Source organism: Cnephaeus nilssonii (genome assembly GCF_951640355.1).
Source record: "Cnephaeus nilssonii genome assembly, chromosome: 18".
Taxonomy (NCBI): Eukaryota; Metazoa; Chordata; class Mammalia; order Chiroptera; family Vespertilionidae; genus Cnephaeus; species Cnephaeus nilssonii.
The window spans coordinates 5,060,451-5,083,031 of NC_137089.1; the positions used below are offsets into that span (position 1 = coordinate 5,060,451).

At 48.5% G+C, this 22,581-nt stretch overlaps 1 protein-coding gene across 1 annotated transcript in view; it reads left to right on the plus strand.

Annotated features, from left to right (window-relative positions):
- ASAP1 (ArfGAP with SH3 domain, ankyrin repeat and PH domain 1) overlaps positions 1-22,581 on the plus strand; it is a 217,895-nt gene that overhangs the window by 127,813 nt on the left and 67,501 nt on the right. The window contains exon 4 of the mRNA XM_079796332.1: positions 16,702-16,774. Coding sequence (XP_079652458.1) covers positions 16,702-16,774 — 73 coding nt within the window. The remainder of the gene's footprint in view (positions 1-16,701; positions 16,775-22,581) is intronic.

Sequence of the window (22,581 nt, forward strand, 5' to 3'; positions counted from 1 at the left end):
CCTGGACTTGCCTCAGCTTTGCACACCTTTTCTCTACTGCCTAGTCAGAGTCTGAGTCATCACGAAGGCACGGACCTGGCCCATCGTGGCCTTTCCTCTGTCCCCTTCTCTCCTCTCTTTTCTAGTTTGAATTGCTGAGAGGGTCAGATCTGATTGGCCCAGCTCTTCTTTTCTTTCCTCCAACCACTTCATGGGCTGCTAGGAAACCCTGGTCAAGCTCCCTTCCCTGGTCCATTCCCAGTAGCCAGAGGGAAAGTGGGTGGTCCCTTGCTACCAAACCTGGCTCGCTCTCATGTGATCTTTGAGTTGGGCCTTTCTGGAGGTAGCTGTTGTGATCCACACACATAATCAGACATTATGTGCCAGGTAAAGTATATTGATAAGCATGTTAAGAATTTGGGGGGATCTTTTTCTGTTCCCATGTCACCCAAATGCAGAAACATTCTTGAGGCAAAGGGTTAAGGATAACTTTTGGTCCCAGAAACGATTTCTCCTCTCTTGATGCAAGGCAGACCTTGGGCGGAATGCAGCGAACTCTGGCTCAGTGACTCAGGACTTCCACGGGTTCGCATTTTTCATGAGCGTGTCATTCAAGGAAATCCTGGCCATGGGGTCATGGAACAGGCCTCTCTGTTTACCCTTCTGCAGAAGTAAAAAATGTGAAGCATTCCATAATCCATCTGAAGATAAACTTGTACTTGAGGTCTGTTCTCCGGAGCTTTGGGGCGACTTTTCAGTGGAGCCTGTTTTCTAAATATTTTCACATTTTGGTGATAGCCTTTATCCCAACATGGATTATGGAAAGCGAGGGTTCCAGCTCCTAGTTAAAGACATTTGAGAAACTAGAAGTTCCAGCAGACACTCCAAAACCACTTTCTTCATACTTAAGAAAGAATTATTTTCCACCCAAGTCCTCACTGAGAGCGACAGTGACTAAACCTGTAACATATTCGCAATCCCACATGTACTTTTTTGTAAGCAGCACTGGGGACATGGGGACAACTTATGAAATACATGTTTTTCTAGCGTGCTGATGGATAGCTGATGAGAAAAGCACGTGTGGTTCATATTGTCTGTGTCTAGCTATTTCGTTTATTTCTGAAACATACAGTCCTTTTTGGGTAGTAATTCTAAAGTTCATTTGTTTTTTTCCCCTTTTACACCTGTTAGCCATATTTATTTATTCATCTACAAGTGTTTATTGTGCATATACAATGTGTGAGCATTGTGAGAGTTGCGGGGGGCTAAATGTCGGTAGTCGTGGAACTAAGAACAAAAACTAAGGGAGAGAGAGGTCCCTTGACTGTAATCCCGTCCCCTCCAGAATCCCCCACCCCAACTCCCCTGGCCGCCTCTGCACTAGCATTGAGATTTTATTGTCCAAGGTTCTTACTCTGTGTCAGCTCTCTGGCTGCCTGAGGGTGCTTCCACCTGAGGGGTTCTCAGCGTCTCATTTGGACAGACCACAGTGGATGTGGACATCCCATGTGATGCCTGGCAGTCTTTTCTCATAATCAGAGAGACCCTAGGCCAGTGGTCGGCAAACTCATTAGTCAGCAGAGCCAAATATCAACAGTACAAAGATTGAAATTTCTTTTGAGAGCCAAATTTTTTAAACTTAAACTTCTTCTAACACCACTTCTTCAAAATAGACTCGCCCAGGCCGTGGTATTTTGTGGAAGAGCCACACTCAAGGGGCCAAAGGGCCGCATGTGGCTCGCGAGCCGCAGTTTGCCGACCACTACCCTAGGCTCCCCCAAGCCTGCCCCACCCCCCTTACCCTACCATGCATACATAGCACCCTACCCCAGTATTTCTCAAGCACCCCATCCCTCTACACCTCTTCCTAGTCCTTCTCAAACCTGGAAGAAGGGCTCATGTTAGGTGAAAGTGGCATAAAGCCAGGAACCCCCCTGAAAATTGGGAAGATCCCAGGCTCGTGGCCACCACACCCACTGCCCCATGTGTTTCCTCTCGTTTCACTGTCTGTTCATTCGAGCACCAGGCGAGGTGGGTGGCTTGCATTTAGGAAGACATTGTCCAGATGTAAATAACTCCCACCTCCCGCCCCTTCCTGTCCCTTGTCAGAGCCTGAAACCTGGGAAGTCATGTGCGGCCACGTGGCATAGCGGGTTAGAGACCGAGTGTGACACGGTCATGACGGCCCATTGGGTTTTATTGAAGAACAGCACTTCTAATTTCCGCTGATTTTGTTTGAGAAGCCTGTACAGTCATCCCCAGCCCCTGCTGGCTCAGAGCCATGCTCCTTTGTCTTGTTTGCCATCTACTCCTTGGTCTTAGCGCAGACGGGAGCGCACAGTCAGGCAGCAGAAGAGACCTCGCGTCCCGGGCAGTGCCCATATAGCCCCGCAAGAGGTCTGGCGGGGTTTAAGTGAATTGTAGCCCTAACCAGTTTGGCTCAGTGGATAGAGCGTCGGCCTGCGGACTCAAGGGTCCCAGGTTCGATTCCGGTCAAGGGCATGTACCTTGGTTGTGAGCACATCCCCAGTAGGGGGTGTGCAGGAGGCAGCTGATCGATGTTTCTCTCTCATCGATGTTTCTAACTCTCTCTCCCTCTCCCTTCCTCTCTGTAAAAAATCAATAAATATATCTTTTTTTTAAAAAATAAAGTGAATTGTAAGCACTCAGACGACCACTCTGAGCTTTTCTTTCCTCGGCAGTACCTTGTGAGAAATTACTTCAGTTATTGGCTGAAATGAAAGGACACATTTAAAGGGAGTGGAAAATACGAGGATATTTGAAGCTTGTTGGGAACAAATGGGAGTTCGGGGAAAATCCCAGTGGAGCATTCTCCCCTGCTTAGTAATCCCAAGGCAGGGAAGAAACCTCCCGCCTTCCTCGTGCGTGAGTCAGCACCTTATTTCTCTGGATTACAGGCGGATTGCTATTTCTTAAATTAACTCAGGTCATGGATTTTGTGAACCATACTCTGTGGGGAGACTTTTTTTTTCCTTTCTTCTGACCCCTGGCCTTCAAAACATTCAAAAAAATTCCGTAAGTAAATGGACAGATGCCCTTCTGGAATTTATTTTTCAAATTGATGGGACAAATAGGGAAAATGCTTTCATACCCTTTACCCCAATATTGAAAAAAATGAAAGGAACAGGAGAATTGACGAGGACATTTGGATATTTCTAGGTGTTTTTAAGGAAGAAATCAGCAAGTCCGTCAGTAATCATCCATTGTCTATATAAGCATGAGCACCAGGACCATTGCATTTGGAATATAACTGTGAGGGAGACAGCCGTAATCGCAAGGAGTTCCATTCTCAGAACTAAATGTACCACTTATGGAATGCCTACTGCTTACCAAGCACTTACTGCCTCCCCAGGCCGCCCATTGGCTCTGGGACATAGTATGGCTATCCCTAGGGAGCTTTGTTTGAAAGGGTGCATGTTACAGACCAGCTAGTGCGTGTGAGTTAGAGTCGGGGGAGGAGGGGTTAGAGTGGAGGATGGTGCACATTAACCATTGTACCTTTAAGGTGCCTACACTTTGCGTTAACCACTATCCTGAATTGCACTCAACTGTAATTTGCAAGAGGATTCCTTAGATCTTTGTGACATTTCTGGCATGTGATAGCTTTTTAGAAGAGTAAAACCTAAGACCGTTTGTCAGTGTTGTGACTTGGGGGCATGTGAATTTTTAATAGACTAGAAGGTATCATTAGTGCCTGCTGGTCCTTTATAATCAAGTTTAGAAACATCCGCAACTTAAAACTGCCCTTATTTCAAAGAAACTTGATTCTTTGACAGACTTGCCGAACAGGTGGTCTTACAAACAGTAAATACTTTGATTATGAAAGTGAAAACACTGGCCATTAGGTTACCTTTCAGCAACAGGAGACAGATGACATCCCAGAGTGCTGGCATGCTAGGCAGCGGAATAGTGTTAAGTGAAAAAATCAGCATACAGACCACACGGGAAACCTCCCTTAGTTACATAGGAATCATGCACATGAAGTCAAGATAAAATTGTTTTAGAGTCATGGAATTATGGGTGAAGCTTCATATCGTGTTAACCAAAACCAAAATGTTCTGAAGTTTTCCTTTTTGCCAGGAAAGCAGATGTTCTGAGTGCCTCGTGGCAGGAGACACCAGCCTGGGGAGAAATACCTACTTTATTGCTTTTAGCAGTCAAGTAGCACTAAGGTTACGGGACACCTGAGAACAGAATTGTGTTTTTAAAGCATCGATTTTGACTTGGGAGACGTGAGTCTTGAGACAATGCTTATTACCCAGTGGGCCTAGAAAAAGCCGCCTGGTCTCCCCGAGCTTCATTTCCTCAGAAAGGAAAGATGGTGGTGGCATTTGGGCAGCTGGGCAAGTCCGATGCAAGCAGTAACCGTGAGAAGGAAATAGGTATGCTGTCTTATGTGGGAGTAACATGAATGCCGCTTGATACTGCCCCAAAGCACCGATGGCTGTGTTGGTGGCTGTAGAGTGGTTGCTGCTACTGAAGAAACACCCACGGGCGACTGTCAGTGTCCTTCTGAGCACTGGACAGTGGGGTCATCTCTGGACAGACAGCAGACAGCTCCCGGGCTGCGTTCCCACCATCTCAGTGTGCATTTCCCACAGGGCGGTCCATAGCTAAGAGAAGTAATACCTGGTGTCCATGCACAGCAGTGGTTTTGCGCAGCTCATTTATAAAACCTTTCTGAGCATACATACACACACACACACACACACACACACACACACACACGCTCCTGTACCAATATGTATAATTACAAAACATAAACTACAAAGAGAGGTTCTAATGTTTTTCTTCCCACACCACCGTGGGCTGTTGTGTACATTCCAGGGAGATCGCCGGTCTGAAGAGGGGATGGTCCTAGAGCTACACATCCCTTTGCTTTTCCTTCCAGAGAAACACCAGCAGCCGTGGAGAGTGGTTCCCGCTGACTCCGTGCCTCTTGGGAACCTTAGGAAAAAACAAATCAAAGTGCCTGCCCTGCACATTCTACCTGAGGCTCGTCGAGGGTTGCCTCTGTTCCACGCACCATCTAAGCTCTTCGTTTACGTAATGAGCTCACTTCATCCATGTAGCTGTGAGATGGGTTACTGAGGAGGAAACTGAGGCACAGCTGGACTCAGGAACTGGGCCCGGTCATGTGGTTAGTTAGTAGCGGAGCCCCAGATTCTGTGCTCTTAGCCACCATGTTTAAATCCCAGCACCTGGTCGGCAGTCACGTGACTCTCGATTTTAGATAAAATTGTGTGATTAAGCTTAAGTGACATCAGTACTGTATTTTGAATCATTGGGTCAAGACATACAGGTTTAGGGGGACATTATAGAGCCTCAGAGCTGGTAGGGAGCTAAAAGACTAGCTTACTGGTTCCTAATCTGTTGCTAAAAGACTAACTAGCTCATTAGTTCCTAACTGTTTCCAACAAAAGCTGTTCTATTAGGTGGTGGGATAAATTCTAAAGATCCTGAAAAGATGTGACTCAGGAAACTCCTTTCTGGTCTAGGTTTTAATTCTTTTAAGGAACTCTCATTATGATATAATATGGAAATGGTGTATTCATAACTTTTTTTGGTCTTTAAATACCTTGTTCTACCTATAATTATTATTTTCCTAAGCATGGAGCTGGAATTGCTTCATGATGAAAAGGCCGTGGTACTTGTGGGTGGGTGTGCCACGCCGAACTTTAGAACTACAGCAGAAATTAGAGGTTCCCAAGGTAATTGCTGTGATTACTGTTTTCTATTTGGCCCAGACAGAAGCTCTTGAAACACAATATTCTACTAATTTTTTAAATGTACAGTTTGCAAGGCAACAAGGAAATTACTGAGAGTATGTACTATTTCTTCCTCATTTTCTATGAAAGTTAACATCTTGTTGGGTCTCTTGCAATTGCTGAGGGAAAAGCAGACATTGACTGTGTTACAAGATATTCTTTAAAAATTTTAACACTAAGCCAACCTTATGATATTGTATAAGGGAATTATTTTAAAAGAAAACAATTTTCTAATTATAACAGTCCCAGCTAGCAACTGTTTTTAAACATCTCTGTGTATCTCTCTAAACTTTACATTGCTGCATAATTCATATCTTTATAATATACTAGAGGCCTGGTGCACGGGTAGGGTCCCTCGGCCTGGCTGGCGATCAGAGCTGATCTGTAAGGCGACTGGCAGGGCAATCGGGGGGGCTCCCTGCTGGCACCCACCTTGGCTGGCCTGGGGCCTGCAGGCTGGGGGCAGCTCCTGCGTTGAGCGTCTGCCCCCTGGTGGTCAGTGCGTATCATAGCAACTGGTCGTTCCGCCATTCAGTCGATTTGCATATTGAGCTTTTATTATATAGGTTGTGCTTTTAAGTTCTAAAAGGTGTTTCATAGCATTTGCACATATATCACATAATAGATCCCTCATAAACAGCAGTTCTTACCTTTCTAATTGCATATATAATTTTTAGGGAACATATTCTAAGCCCCGTATTTGTTTCCTGTTTTATTTTGCCAAATAACTGGGTCTAGGTTATTTCTAACTTTTTATGCTATAAAACCTGCTGACGTGTTTTATAGTATCTCCTTTTTGTTTCTTGTTGAGGGAGCAAGTGGTGGTAGTTTTGACAGGAGCGCGAGGGATTCCTAGGTGAAATGGAGGAGCCGTTTTGTGACTGGGACACAATTTGTCCTTTCTATGGATTGTGATGTTTCTCTGAAGTATCTCCAGTCCTGGTTTTTATGACTTTTCCTGTTTTTCACAGCCGTGGGAGGATAAAAAGACACTTCAGTATTATTTTAGTTGGAATTTAAAAGTCATCCGTGTGATTGAAGTCATTTGCGGGTGTTTACTATTTTCAGTTTCTCGTGTTGATGTCTTTTGTCCTTATTCCTCTAGATCTCTCTACCAGCAAAGGAAGAATTCCACAAACTAACTACAGATGCCAACTTTTTCTTTTGTTTTTGTTGCAGTTGTGTTTTCCTCTTACTTCTTCTGTCTTGGCTTTGTTAAATATTGATTGGAGTAATTGCTCTTTTTCCTGATGGTGTCTGTTGTTGACATTAGAAAATCATTAGGTCTCTTTAAGTGATTATACCTAGTATAGTTTTTTAGGTTTAACTGTGTTAGATTTCTTTTTTAAATATAGAGTTTCCTAACATTGTTCTGCAGGTATGCAAAAACAAAAACAAAAGTATTCTGATTTTAATTAATCATTCCAGTTATTTTAGTTGTGGCTTGTTGGGTTATAGAGTGATACCCATTTCTTCGAACTCGCCCAGTCTTTCCTATTCGCTGTGCGGTGGGTCCCCAGAGGAGAGCTGTAGTTAGCATGTGGCGTGCTACACAGATTTGTCTCCGCCTCCCTTTTCTCCAGACGACTTCCAGCCTCTCTCTGAAACAGCTTTCTACAGCTCACAGGGTCGGAAGTGCCACTGTAGTTCACCTCGGTGTGTTTTTTAATAGTAAGTTAGTCTTTTCAGCGATCATGTTTTCCATGGGAAGCGATTCTTCGCTTTTAGAAGTCTCCGTGCAGATGCGTCGCTGGGGTTTCCTGGTCTCCTCTGTGGAGTGAAGTCTGTCTGTCTGTCTTAATAAAAGGCAGCACCCAGTGCTGACCAGACCCGCACGCAGCAGCTCTGAGGCTTCCTTTGGAGAACACACATGAGGTCCAACCTCAGCCGAGACACAGGCGTCACCAACGGGTCATGACTCGTATTCCCTTCCAGCGTCCGTCCTCCGCAAACCGGGAGATGGGCCACCTGTCCGGAGCTCGGCGCCTGGCATACTGGGCATGGTAACGCGTGGAGGAAAGTGTGGTTTGTAAATGGAGAGGCCAGCAGGCGTGGCAGAAGGAACACAGACGTTGGAGTTAGACTTCTCGGGCTGAGAAGCTGGCTGCAATCTTTTACGCGTTTTCTGGCCCTGGGCACTTGCTCTGGCTCAGTCTCTTCACCTGCACAAAAGCATTACTCGCGCTTGTTGATATGCTTGGTAGAGTCTTTCGATACAAAATTCGAGACGAGCTTTTGGAAATGTGTCTTGGAGGACAGGACGTGACACAGGGATGCAGAGTGGCCGGGATTAGAATGTGAGGCCAGAGCTGTGGGCGACCCTTTTTGCATAGAGATCGAATGTAAGATCCTTCCCCGGGGGGGCCTTTCACTGTTGATGCCAGCTGTGTCACTTTCAGGAAATTAAAATGTCTTCCATTTGAAACAAAACCTAACCTGCTAACAGGCTTAGCTGAAGCAGTGCACATAATATCTCCCAAGACAAAAAGCGTTTGCTTTTCAGAAAATCAGAGCCAGGAGGGACTGCAGATTGGTCCAGTTTTCCAAACTCACAGCTCAGGGAGCTGGGAACCTGCCAGGTCTGAGGAGCAGAGTCGGATTGGGGTGCCAGGTGACCCCGATCAGTGAAGTCCTGGGGAGGGGTCAGAAGGCTGGCGCCACAAGGGGGAAAGGGACGGAGTACATAGGTAGCATCTTAGAAGGCTGTCTGCTACCATTTGTCGGAGGTAGGGATGTAAGAAACAGTCGTTGGGAATGAAGGAAGGCGTTCGCAGGGGACGGGCAGGTTTTGCAGGAGACGTGCTAAAGCCCGGTCTTACAGGTTGAGCCTGGGTCTGTAGGATGGGTAAGGAGATGGCGAAGACAATGCCAAAGGCAGGAGGTTGTTGAGAAAAGAGAATTCTAGCTCCTGGAATCAACACAGATAGGGCCACAGAGGCCAGAAGGCGGCCCGGGCGTGGGGCACCGTGAATTTGGATCTAAAGAGAAAGGTCAGAGGACACGGTGGGCGTCTGCAGAAGGGAGCCTGTGAGGCGGTTGGGGTGAGGTGGGGACGGGCTCTCTCAGCTCTGGGTGGGCTTTGAGTAGAGGCAAAGGCTACTCTGGCAGGGGTGTGGAGGGCGAACATGGGAACGACCCAGAGATGGAGCCAGGCTCTGGCTGGGCAGCATCAGGTCCCGGAGGCAGGAGCTGTTGCGATGGCCTTAACCGTGCTGGGAGGGAGAACTGGCGGGTTTAGTGGCTTGTTGGGTACAGAGGGTTAAGCAAGAGGAACGTGACCTCAGGTCCGGCCCAGCTTCCTGATCCATCCTCGGAGGTGCTGCATGGTGCGGAGGGCACAGGCGTATTTTTGGAGGACGCCTGAAGTTTGCGGTGGGGTCCAGGGGCAGGAAGTGGATTGAGCCACACAGATTCCTCAGAGAAGGTCTGTTGGTGAAATGCCTCGCTTGTGGGCTCTTCCCTTTCCAGCCTTGTTGCCTTGCCTCCCATTCCCAGCACATCAGCGGAGCCACTATTTTGAAGGTAGGTCAGGACGAGTCGCCTCGTTCTTCCAAAACCCCAGAGGCTCTGTCTTCACTAACCGTTGCCTTCAGAATAAAGCAAACTGCTGTCCACGGCCTCTCCTCCCAGCATGACCTGGCCCCTGCCCATCTCTTTATCTGCCACGTGGCCACGTGCTCCAGGCCCCTGGTCTCCGTGGTGCCTCTGAACCCCAAGCATCTCTCTTCTCAGGAATGTCTGTGTGTCCTTGCTCGGTTTCCGTCTCCCACTTTGAAGAAGGAAAGTGTCTTGTCTTCACCAGGTATCTCCGCAGCTAGTGTGGGCCTCGCGTGTGGGTGCAGGAGATATTGGTGACTGGACCAGCCCAATCTGTGGGTGCTCCCCTCCACCCCTTCCCGTCCTTGGCAGGGTCTAAACACTTGAGTGACCTTCTGTGGGCCAGATTCATTTGCCTGATATGACTGAGCCCCTGCTCCGGGCCTGGCGTGGTTCCTGCCCTCCAGATGTGCGCACACCCACCAGCAGTGCCTGCGAACGCAGGAAGGTGGACTCCTGTGGGTTACCGTTTTCTGTGGTACCTTTCCTTTGCTTTGGGGAGTTTGATAGGTGGGTGGTGTTTTCATGCCTGGATGGAATCTGTCCTCAGAATGTTCAGGATGTGTTTCTGAAGGTGCCACATGGAATCTTTGGGGCCCAAATCATAATAGTTCAGCATCTACAGACCTTAGGTGAGATCCCACCTCGTGCAGCCGTGCAGCCATAGGTAGCGGAGATGTTTCTGATTGAACCTGTGTGGACACAGGAGACCCTGAGTCTTAAGGACCCTTTGTAGAGTCTGAAATAGCTCAAACGGCTTAAAACCCGTATTTGTGGATAACACGTTAACTTTCCGTTTTTATTTTTTATTTTTTTAATTTCTTTATTGATTAAGGTGTCACATATTTGTCCTCATCCCCCCATTCCCATCCCACACCCCTCCCCACGGATGCCCCAACCCCCTGTTGAACTTAACCATTGGTTAGGCTCATATGCATGCACACAAGTCCTTTGGTTGATCTCTCCACCCTCCCCCCACCCTCCCCTATCCTCCCTCTGAGGCCCGATAGTCCGATCGATGCCTCCTTGTTTCTTAACTTTCCGTTTTTAGTTTCATTATGCAAATCAAAAAATTCTTTTTAAGTGATCATTTCCCCTGGTGTAGCAGCCGCATTCAGTTCACATTCGTCTTGAAATTAACAAGCGATAACATCTTCACTTCCTCTACTGTGAGCTGCGCCTGTCTGCAGCTCGTCCGTGCTCCCCTTGGAGACCGAACCTCCGGTGATGCTGGGTTGCACAGCTGTCCCACGGGTCGCTTCCCAGCACCCCGTGCCCACTTCAGCTTCGCAAATTAACCTGGGCTCTGCTCTCAGCATTGAACTGAACCCTGAGAAAATAAAAAGAGAGAGTGAGAAGGAGCAGGCCGGGAGTGGGGGGAGTTTTGAGAAAAGGATTTCAGCAGAAAGGTCAGCCATTGCAAAAGCTCTGAGGCGGGGACACACTGGATGGGTTCAGAAAAACTGTGGGTGTGCATTAGACTTGAGTGGTGGAGAGTGTGGGAACAGAGGGCAGAGGGCAGCGGGCTGGACCCCAGGGGGCCTGGCAGGCAGCAGTGAGGACCTGGATTTTATTCTAGTAACAATGAATCCATTCACCCTTTCTTCCTCCTGTGTGTGTGTGTGTGTGTGTGTGTGTGTGTGTGTGTGTGTGTGTGTTCCTTTCATTAAATTCAGCAAATTCTTACTGAGCATCTTCTATGCAAAGAAAGAAACACACAGCGTTAATCCTCTGAGAGCTTCTAGTTTATTGAACGGGGGAAGAGACAGACCTTGCAGACCTAAAAGCTATGGCAAGTGCGGATAAAGCCCCGGGCTAGCAAGGATTAATATTTTATGAGTAACTTCTTCTTTCATCGATCTTATCAAGAGCAGTACAGGTCTCCCGCTTAGTGTTCTAGTGAAGGTGTTGTTGTTGTTTTGCTGCAGCAGGTGGAGAGGGGCCATGCCGCTGGGGAGGCAGAGGTAGATGCAGTGTTCGGTGGGCACACTTAGGCCAGTGCCTGGCAGGGCCGTGGTCTGTATATGCCAGGCACAGCTGCTCATGTGAATACGCAAGCGAATGACACAGAAACCAAGCGTGCTGATCCTCAGAGCGAGCACTTGCATGGTTAGCCCGAGCCCGCCTCTCCTCTTCGTTGAGGTCATGGTAGTATTTCCCTGTCATTCTCTCCTCTGTCACCTTTATTTTTTTTATTTTTTATTTTTTAAAATATATTTTATTGATTTTTTACAGAGAGGAAGAGAGAGGGATAGAGAGTCAGAAACATCGATGAGAGAGAAACATCGATCAGCTGCCTCCTGCACACCCCCCACTGGGGATGTGCCCGCAACCAAGGTACATGCCCTTGACCGGAATCGAACCTGGGACCCTTGAGTCCGCAGGCCGACACTCCATCCACTGAGCCAAACCGGTTTCGGCCTCTGTCACCTTTATTCACAATGCTCTTCCTTACCACATTGGATTGTTCTCTGGACTTATTTCTGATTTACATTATAATTATACACTTAGACGTTGTCATTTGTGGGGCCTTACAGTAGGTAAATAATTTATTGATTTGGCTGTGAGGCTGCGGGAGAACTTGTCTCTGTCTCCCGCTTAGAGAATGTGAATTAGGCACCTAACCGCTCCAGTCACTAGGTAGTATGGCTACTCAGCAAGCCAGAGGCCGAAGCAGCTAGTGTCTAAACCACAACGAGGCCAGAGTTCTCTGCCCTTCGTTTCCCCATTAAAAGGATCACTCAGAGGTGAGCATTTGCCTTGTGGTGACTTGGGGACAAATGCAGCTTTTAAGTTTCGAAATTTCGAACTTACCTCTTTGAGTGCAGCTATCCTATACACTAGAAGTATAATATGCTAATTAGACCAGACAGCCAAACGACCTTCTGGACGTCATTCTGGATGAAGCTGGCGGCGGGGGCTGAGGCAGAGGCGGTTAGGGGCAATCAGGCAGGCAGCAGAGTGGAGAGGGGCAATGAGGCAGGCAGGCGAATGGTTAGGGACGATCAGGTAGGCAGGCAGGTGAGCCATTAGGGGCGATCAGGCAGGCAGGCAGGAGAGCGGTTAGGAGCCAGTGGTCCCAGATTGCGAGAGGGATGTCTGACTGCTGGTTTAGGCCCGATCCCGCAGATATCCCTGCTGGATCGGGCCTAAACGGCAGTTGGACATCCCCCGTGGGGTCCTGGATTGAGAAAGGGTGCAGGCCGGGCTGAGCCCCTCCCCCATCCTCTACCCCCCCCCCCCCCGCACGAATTTCGTGCACTGGGCCTCTAGTAAAGGAATAAAATAGAAACACTCCCTTTTTTCCCAAGTGAGTGAAAATTCTTCTCATTGAAGAAATCCCTTTGCTGGCAGGAGTACTTGTTCTGGAGACGTTTGCTGTGACTGCTGCATGGGTTTTAGGGGTTCCTCGCTCAGGAGCCCCTTCAGTGGGAGGGTAACGCTAGCCAGCAGGTTTTGAGCACCTGCTCTGCGCAAGGCTTTCTGTCAGCCTCCTCCAGGTCCATGGATACATTGAATGCTCAGCATCCCCGGAGGGTCGGTGTGATGTCTGTCCACCTCGGCGTGTATCTGAGGAATTCTGCGGTGTTATTTCATTGCCATCCATTGTTTCCTTTCTCTAAGTACACGCATAAGATCTGGCTCCTAACATTCATGCTTATTTAAAAAAAAATCACATCTACCCAGAATAAGAGCAGCTTTTTCCACTTGAGTATATTGAAAAGGAGGTGCCATAGACTTAGTAATTCTAATATTGAACATTTTAATGAATAATAACAATAGGATTGCCACTGCCTCTTTAATGTAAGTATTATGTCTCAATGTTTTTAAGCAGTTGTTGAATACCAATCTTAAGGTACAAAACTGACTTAAAATGTATATGCTATTGATTTACACTTTGGCTGTGCAAAAACATTAGGGGAAGAATTACAGAGAGCCACGTTTTTTGAGTTCAGAACTTTATTTTATTCACCCATTTTCAAGCCGTCTTACTTTGCATACTTTTCTGTTTTGTGGAGCTGAGAACACTAAGGAATTCATTTCGTCAGTCATTTGTTACTTCATTTCCTGAGCATTTTTGAGCATCAACCATCTGCTAGGCACTGGAAGTGGCTTTCAGCCTTGAACTGGTTACACAGGTGGAAGGAGATCAGGACCGTCAAAGTAAACAGGTCAGGGGCAGGCTCTTTGGGGCGTGGTCATGCTTCTTCCCGCAGAAGAGCGTGAAGCGTGTGGGAGAGCAGCGGGGGGGCTGAGGGTGTGCGCCGCTCCAGGGTGCCCAGAAGGCCTCTGGGAGGAAGGGGCTCTGCCTCTGAGGCTGCGTGAGAAGACAGAGCCTGGCATTGGATAGCTTAGGGAAGAGCTGCAGGCAGAGCAGTCAGCCAGTGCAAATGCCCTGGGTGGGAGCAAGCGTGGCCGGCTCCTGTGGGTCTCTGAGAACATCGTAGTCACCTCAGACTCTGAAGGAATTTTTCATCCTGGTGTCTGCTTGTGTCATTCATTCCCTCCCCCCCCCCCCGCCCCCCTCTCTCGCTCTCCTGCTTGTGTCATTTTCCTGAATCCTTCTGGTTGCCAGCTCTCACATCATGCTTCTGTCCGGGTGGTTTCTCTGGTACCCTGTCTCCCAACAGCCTGTGTCATCTTCGTGTGTTCAGATGACCAACCTTGTGAGGTCTGTGCATGAAACAAAAGCCAGAAGTCTGCCCTGGCCGGGTGGCTCAGTTGGTTGAGACATTGTCCCTTACACGCAGTTTGCAGGTTCGAGCCCTGGTGGGGGTGTGTAAGGGAGGCAGCCAATCGAGGTCTCTCTCGTGCCTCCCTCTCCCTCTCTCTCTAAAATCAAGTTTATAAAAAAGGTCAGAAGTCTCCATATCAAAGCTGGAAGTGCCCTTCTAGGTTAACTCCCCTGCTCTTCAGTCCCGGAGAGAAGGTGACGTCGCTGTATTGGAAGGTTTTAAATAGGGATGGTGTTATTCTGTTGTTAGAGCTGAGCATATTCTCCTGGAGATTAGTTGTTATTTCATCCTTCTTCGCTCTCTCGCTCTCTCGCTCTCTCGCTCTCACTCTCGCTCTCTTGCTCTCTCTCTCTCTCTCTCTCTCTCTCTCTCTCTCTCGCTTTCTCTCTCTCTCACCCTTGTGAGTTCTTCGCCTTCAGATCTCGCTTAGCATGCAGGCAGGGGTAACATGCCTGGGATGGGCTGAGATCTGATAATGTTCCAGCCCCCGTTCTCCACCGCTTCTCTCAGCTGCTGTTGAAGGTGACATGAGCTGGCCCTGCAGGTGCTGCCCCTCAGGCAGCTGGAGGAGTGGCGCTTGGGTGCACATTTAGGCGTGTTGTTCCTGGAGGCTGCAGGGCGTCCTGAGTGACTGAGTGACAGTGTCCCTGGGCGCTCTTAAACCCGCAGCCCTCACAAGTGCCTTTTCCTTGGCTGCCTCTGCCAGGGGCCAAATACCGGAGTGTGAAAAGAGCCTGTCACCCGGACTTAACTGTGATGGAGCTGTCAAACTCGGATGCTTTTAATAACTTTTAAAAGTAACTGTGGCCCTAGCCGGTTTGGCTCAGTGGATAGAGCGTTGGTCTGAGGACCAAAGGGTCCCCGATTCGATTCCAGTCAAGGGAAGGTACCTTGGTTGCAGGCTTCTCCCCAGTCCGGGCCCTGGTCGGGGTGCATGCAGGAGCCAACCAATTCATGTATTTCTCTCACATGGATGTTTCTCTCTGTCTTTCCCTCTCTCTCTTCCACTCTCCCTTTAAAGAAAAAAAAAGAAGTGTGAACTTGGCACCCTATTAGTTCATAGATGAGTTGGTAAAAATTCAACATAAATTCTGAGGCTTTTCCCAGGGGGAAATAGAAGGGTAGCAGATAGCTGGTCTCCTAGAAGGTCACGGCTGAAATCTTCCACAGCCCTCGGCTCATGTGGAGTCAGGAACGCTAGGTGTGCATGGGCATCGATGCCCACCCACGAACTCCCCTTAGACCCACCCCCAGGTGGCCGTCACTCCCAGGAGCTGAACTGACGGGTTATTCTCTTCCCGAGCAGACCTTGCTTCCTCTCTCAGAAGGAGTTGGGGGGTGGTAAGCGCCAGGGGAAACGTGGGCGTGCCTTCTGGAACGCCGAGGTGCCCTGGTTGACCTGGCAGGGGCGGGCACTGATTCTCTGACTTGGTGTGTGACCCATGGCAGGCTGCTTCGCTTCTCTAAGGCCCGGGCTTTCATCCAATTAAAAAAAAAAATGATGGCAATAACGCGTCTATAAAAAATAAATGGTGACCACTAGGATTATTTTTTTTAATTGATTTTATTTATTTCAGAGAGGAAGGGAGAGAGATAGAAACATCAGTGATGAGGATCATTGATCGGCTGCCTCCTGCACGCCCCACACTGGGGATCGAACCCACAACCCAAGTATATGCTCTGACCATGAATTGAACCGGGATCTCCTGGTTCATAGGTCGACGCTCAACCACTGAGCCACACCGGCCGGGCTAGGATTGCTTTTTAAATGACCTTGCCATCGCTTAAATCGGCGCGTATTTGCACATTTGCATTTCTTTCTTTCCCTCACACACTCCTGCAACCTGCATGTCTTGTAATTTTCTAACCTGGACTTGTCTCTTTAAGCTGGTGGTAGTCCCCCCTTCTGACGAGACTCCCTTAGTGCCTGTGCGTTGCAGATGCCGTTGGCACGCAGGACCAGGTCGTGGCTAGATGAGGTTCAGGGTCAGTCCCAGCTCCGCCACACTGCGCAGGTCAGGCTTCTTCAGCCTCGGCTTCCTCACCTCACAGCGCGGTGGACAGTGAGAAACCACTTAAAGGCATTCTCCACGCTGTGCTTTTTCAGTAAACAGAATTTTAAAACCAAGCGGGTACTATGTCTTAAACTTTTTTTAGCACTAAAAGCGATCCTCCAGTTTAGAGTGCTGTGAAAAGCTCTCGGGGCACTCTTGTTAACACACCCTGAGTATTTTCTTTCTGGCTGAAGTGGCCATCAGGTGATAAGATGTGTTTTGTTCTCGGGTCTGTGTCATTCATTGGTTAAGCTTGCCTTTCTCCCTCCCGGCTGAGGCAGGCGGGTGTTATGGTTTCTCAGGCGCCTTGTATTTGCTCTCCTGAGCACCGCTCCGAACGATAACCGACCCGCAACCACAGTATCCACCACCCTCGACCCTGAGCTTTGTGGAAGGACCGTGCATTTAAAATGCTCCATTGTTAATAAATATGTCAGCTTGCTGTTGCTATGGTACTCGGCAAAACAAATGTCGTTACGAATGAGGTTTTATTTTTGAGCTCACCAAGTTGTTCAACATCTTTTTCCCCTGTGTTTTCTCTTTCAGGCGCTAGACCAAGATAGAACAGCTTTACAGAAGGTGAAGAAGTCTGTGAAAGCCATCTATAACTCTGGTCAAGGTAAGTACTCGTCAAAGCAGAAAACATGGTTTCTAGGCAATGCCTGCCCTTTTCCCTGTTGTTTGTAAGATGCTGAGGTTATAGAAGTCTTGATCCAAATGGAAAAAGCAGTAGGTTAAAGAAGTGCAGTTTTTTCCTTTTTTTTTTTTTTTCCTCAGTCCAACCCTCCTCCTATTTCCAAAGTAAAAGGAAAAACATGAGTTGCAGTGGGTTATATTATACATTTAAAAACTTCCTAGATGGTGGATCACTTCGAAAGTCATATAAACGTCTAACCACCCTACTGTGTGCCTGAAAGTAATAGAATACTGACTGTCAACTCTAATAAAACATTTGTTAAATACTTAGTGAAATGATAGGTAATTTTGCCACAAGTGGCATAGGCGATATTTATAATCTCTGTGTCAATCTGTAAACCAGTGGCCTCAATTACACATGAGGATCTTTTCTCTCTGGAGTATACCTTCCACATTTGAAAATCACTAAAAGTCTACGGCCACACTACCCTGAATGCATCTGATCTTGGAAGCTAAGCAAGGTCGGGCCTGATTAGTGCTTGGATGGGAGAAAATCAGTGGAAGTCAGAGAGGGGCAGGGGTGAGGGGGGCCGTTAGATGGAGCCCTGGACGTATCTCCGGCTACTCTTGCCTTGTGGCCGAGGGCATGCCAGGTAAGCTGTGTACCTAAATGTTTCCACTTTGGGCCAGTGACTGTCGCCTTGAAGAGAAAAGCGCGTTGTCAGTGAATGGCTGAGAAGGAAACCAAATTAAGATAAGTGTGGGGACCAGGGAAATGCATTGCAGGTCCAGCGCCCCCGGGAAGGAAAGGCGGGGAACAGAAAATGAGTTTCCAGGTCCCTTCCCTCACATCCCTTGTCATTATTGCAGTACCAGCTGCGTACCCAGAGGGCAGGTCTCCTACGAAATCACTTCTCTGTACCATAACAGAACCTGAAGGGCGGGCAGCAGGGTCTGATGGGAAGGGCACCGGCTTGAAGGGGGGCACAGGGAGGTTGGCATCCTCGCCCTGCCCCATGCGGTCAATTCCCTTTTTGAACATCCATTTTCTCCCCGTAAAACAGGGATGGCGGCTTTATTACAGGGTTGTTGAAGGGACTTAATGAGCTCATATCTGCCAAGAGCCTGCCACCTCATGGGAGTGCCGTAAGTGCCATGCACTTACATTGCATATAAGTTTTATGATTTATTTATGCTATATTCATAATCATCATGAGCTTGTAGTGCTGGAAGGAACATGGAACGAGGCAGAACTCGGCCCTCGGCTGCTTTACGGCCCTGCTCTCCTTCGCGGGCTGGGGATCCCGCCTCCTGCACCGGAAGCATCGTCTCTGGCCTTTGAGCCCCGAGGCCTGTGACGCTCTGTAATCTTCCTGTTCACACTTCTCACACCCGGTTCCTTGGTACCTCTCGCTCATTTCTTATGTCCAATAAAACACTAACTTCTAATCACGGTAGATACATGGTAGCTGTCTCCTTACGTGGTGACCAAGTGCTGTTTCAAGGCGTGGCCTGAATTAACGCCCAGTTTGTAACTCCTGTCTCGCTGCGTTGTGTGACTCCCAGAGAGGGGCAGGCCCTCACAGGCACCCGCTGCCAGCGAGGAGGCCGATGGATGACTGCGGGGCGGCACCGGGGCCTCTGAGGCGCCGGCATGGTTCTGTTTCTGGGTTTGGGGGTGATTACGTGGTTATGTCTACTTTTTGGTCATTTATCAAATGCTACACTTAGGGTTTATATACCTTTTCATATGTATGTATGTCTATTATGCACTACTAAAAGTATATTTAAAATTTATGTACAAGTTGGTTCCTCGAAGCATTTGGAAAAACAGAAAATAAACAGGGGATTTGCTAAATACACAAGTATATTATACATAGAATACTATACAGCCTTTAAAAAAAAAAGAAACTAAGGCAGTGTAGACATGAGTTTGAATCCTTGCTTTGTCACCACTTGTTAAAGTCAAGTAAATTATTAACTTCCCTAAATCTTAAACTGCCTCACCACAAAGTGAGAAAATAATAACTGACTTGCAGAATATTATCTGGACAAAATGAGGTGGTATTTGAAGCCTCTGCCGAACTGCCTGCTGCATAGTCGGTGCTTATGACCACCTGGTGATGGGGAATGGCAGCGGAAGCAATGGCACGGCCCCCCTGTCTTAATTCAGGCATCCACAAATGGCATGGGCCACTCTGCTGTTATAAAGAGCTTAATGAGCCAGCATCTGCCTCAGGAATAAGTGTCACTTCTCCGTAATGTCCCAGTGTGTGCTCCAGGCGCTCAGCCTGTGCGCCGCCAAGAAGGGAGTCCCTGATTCGCAGCTGGGCGGTGCTGCCCTGCTGACTGCCTGGAGCTCCATGCGACTCCTTTTCCCCAAGTGTCCTCGCTGAAGACACGCTTCCTCCTCTGCCACATCAGTCGGCGGCTCACACAGGCTCTTTTGCTCGAGGGCTGTGCTTTTCTTTAGAGCGTTTCCTCGGCCACAGCTGCCCTGGCTGCAGGAGCGGAGCTTGTCCCTGGCTGTGCGGGTGGGGAGTGCAGGGCGTGTGCAGAGTCTGGTTGCCTTTTTCCTTGTGGTTGGGGCCACAGCAGAGTGACCTTTGACCACCACCCCCTCCACCCTCACCTGGATGACTTCTGTGTCCTTCACCCTAGGTCTGTACTAGCTAGTAAAGTAGCTTCTAGTCACATACGGCTTTTTATAATTAAATCCATTGCAATCATAATGTAAAATTCAGGTCCTCAGTCTCAGTGGCCACCTTACGTGCTCAGCAGTCACCCCTGCCCAGCCCTACAGCCCTGGGGCATGCAGACGCAGGCCTCTCCACCCCCCCACGCAGGTCTTGCTGCTACAGGAGAACATGCATCCCTTTGTACGGTAACTGTGGACCAGCCTCTCGCATTAGACCAGAGACTCAGCCCTGGCAGTTCCTCAGCATCGCCTGGAGAGCTCCGAGAACACAAACAGATCCCTCAGGCCACGCGCCTGGAGTTGTTCCGCGGGAGGCCCGGGTATTGGGATGAAGTGGAACTCCTCCCTGGTGACTGGACCGTGCAGCTGGTCTGTCAGCTCCTTGAAGAGGACTGTCCCGTGTCCCTCATCTTTGTGCTCTGTGTGTTTGTCAACGTAACTTATTAGTTGGTTCAGCAGATGTTTATTGAGCACTGCTACTGTTCTGGATGTGGGTGTGGCGGACAGTCAGACAGGATCTCTGCCTCCATGATTGTACAGCCTAGAGGGAGGGAGAGGTTGAATCAGGCCCTCCAACCAGAAGGTGTCATAGTGAGGAACGGAAATGCCGTGAAGGAAAGCTCCCAGGGCACAGAGGGGAGTGGCGAGAGGGATCCGATGTAGCTTGAAGAGGGTCCTAAGGGGAGGACCTCTCGGAGGACACGGCATGCGCTGGGGGTTGATGCTCTCCTAAGCTAAGCCAGGCGAGCCCGTGAGGTCGGTCTCCATTACCCCCGTTTATAGATGTTGAGGTTGAAGCCGAAAGAGCCAGACTAACTCACTCAGGTGCCACATCGAGCAAGCGATGCAACCAGAGCCTCGCTGGCTCCACCTTGGCTGTTTGCAGGTGCTCGGTGCCGTCTTCTCCCTGACACAGGGCGGGGCTCACCACGTGGGGAATGAATTGCTGCTTGTTGGCTGGATGGTTCCCTGCGAAGCTCTCCACGAACGGCTTAAATATTCACGAATCATGATTATTCGTGAACGCATTGATCACCTGTAAGCTCCCAGCAGTGTAATCCATGGGTGACTTTGGGGGGCTCGGAACTGTGGGGACAAACCCAGATCTCACGGACTGCTGGGACCTGGCGGTTTCTGCCGTCACCGACGACTCTACCCGGGGTTTGGTCAGCTGGTGTGGGCAGCACTAGGACATTTACTTCTTACAAAATAGCCAGATGAGTAACACAGCGGCGCTGCAGATCTTTCCATGAGACAGGCTCCGTGGAATCCGCGCGTTCCCGGCCAAGGGGTTTGGCCTCGTCCAAAGAAGCCACAAGAGGCTGCACCCTGGTATCTGTTTCCCAGGGTGTTTTCATAACGTTCTTGTTTTCTCACAGTGCTTAAGTGACACGAACCCATCTGATGCTCTTTACAGATGTAAGAAGCATTTCTGTGTTTCTGGTCTGAGATCACCAACCCCAGTCTCCCCCACCCCCTTGGATGATTCAAAAGATGGTGGAGGGTCTTACTCTTAAAATACGTTTATTATTGTTACACGTAGGCCTTGTCAGTATTATAATAGCAGAAATCTTATTAGGAAACCAGTGATCTCCCTGGAGGTGCTTTCGTTTGAAAATGGCTCTGGGAATTGGTCTCTTTCTCTTGCTGTCCCTGCTGTGTATGAGGACATTTTAAAAACAAAACACTGAATTCTGTGGACTCTCTGGATCAAGGGGAAATTCTCCAAGCCATTCCATTTTTTCTAAGTTTCGAGGTTTTAACGTCATTCATCGGAGAAGTAGGTTGTCATTTAGAACAGGCCAACCTTTCGGACCTCACGGACCACCAGGTGGCGACCGCTGACTTAGAAACTGTGCCTTGGTGCGTGTCCCTCCCCCGCACCCTCACTCCCCCGCTCTCTCCCCTGCCAGCACATGCTTTAAAAGCTAGGAGTTTCTTGAACGTGATTTTAAAATACGCTGCAGTCATTGACTCTTTTTCTTTCAAAAGATGGAGCCTAATTTGCTTCCCCTTGAACATGGCTCCGAGTGGTGGTTTTAAATATTTTGTCCATCATTTTTAATTGTTATTGACAGGAGCATTAGTTTGATACGGGCTACTCTTGTCAGATTATCAACTACAGACCTTTAATTATGAAAGTTACACGTGAGTGATCCATTGATGAAGCCCTTACTGAGCATGTAGCCGTAGGGGATTGACAGAACACTCTTGGCTCACCGGGCGGTTATAAAATACGACAGTGTCTGAAAGGGACTTACGAAAGGTATGTCCTCAGCTCAGGTTGGGGGATCTCACATACCTGAATATAGGTCATTGGCATTTTATTTATTTGGTCAAAACTATATATTAAGTGTGGAGAGGTGAGTAGGTGATAGAATTAAAAGAACAAGTAGTGATTTCTGCACTCTTCAATTTACAGTTCATCGTAAAGTAAATAAATGTTTTTACCTTCCAGCCACACTTTGAAGTGAGGTTTTAAAGTCTGCATGTATAGGAAGTACCCCATGGAGTCAAAACAACCCTTGAAAGTCCTTGGATTGCCAATGAAGTACACTTCAAATATCACTCATTTGGTACTTCTAACATACTGACATTCCTGTAGGAGCCCTGGTATTTAACACACACACACACACACACACACACACACACACACGCACACACACCTTTAAGTCAGTAGTCAGTCCAGGAAGAAGCTCCCCGCCCCCCCCCCCCCGCCCCGTGAGCACATGGGGAAAGAACAGATTGCCACCAGTTTTTCTCCCCCCTCCCCATCCCCAACCGCCATCCCCCACCCCCCACTCCCATGCCCATGGCCTGGAATGGGGGCCTCGCTGCTCTTTGCATTGCTTTTGCTCTCTTGTTCTTTCAGATGCACTAAGTCAGTGGTCAGCAAACTCATTAGTCAGCAGAGCCAAATATCAACAGGACAACGATTGAAATTTCTTTTGAGAGCCAAATTTTTTTAAACTTAAACTTCTTCTAACGCCACTTCTTCAAAATAGACTCGCCCAGGCTGTGGTATTTTGTGGAAGAGCCACACTCAAGGGGCCAAAGAGCCGCATGTGGCTCACGAGCCGCAGTTTGCCGAC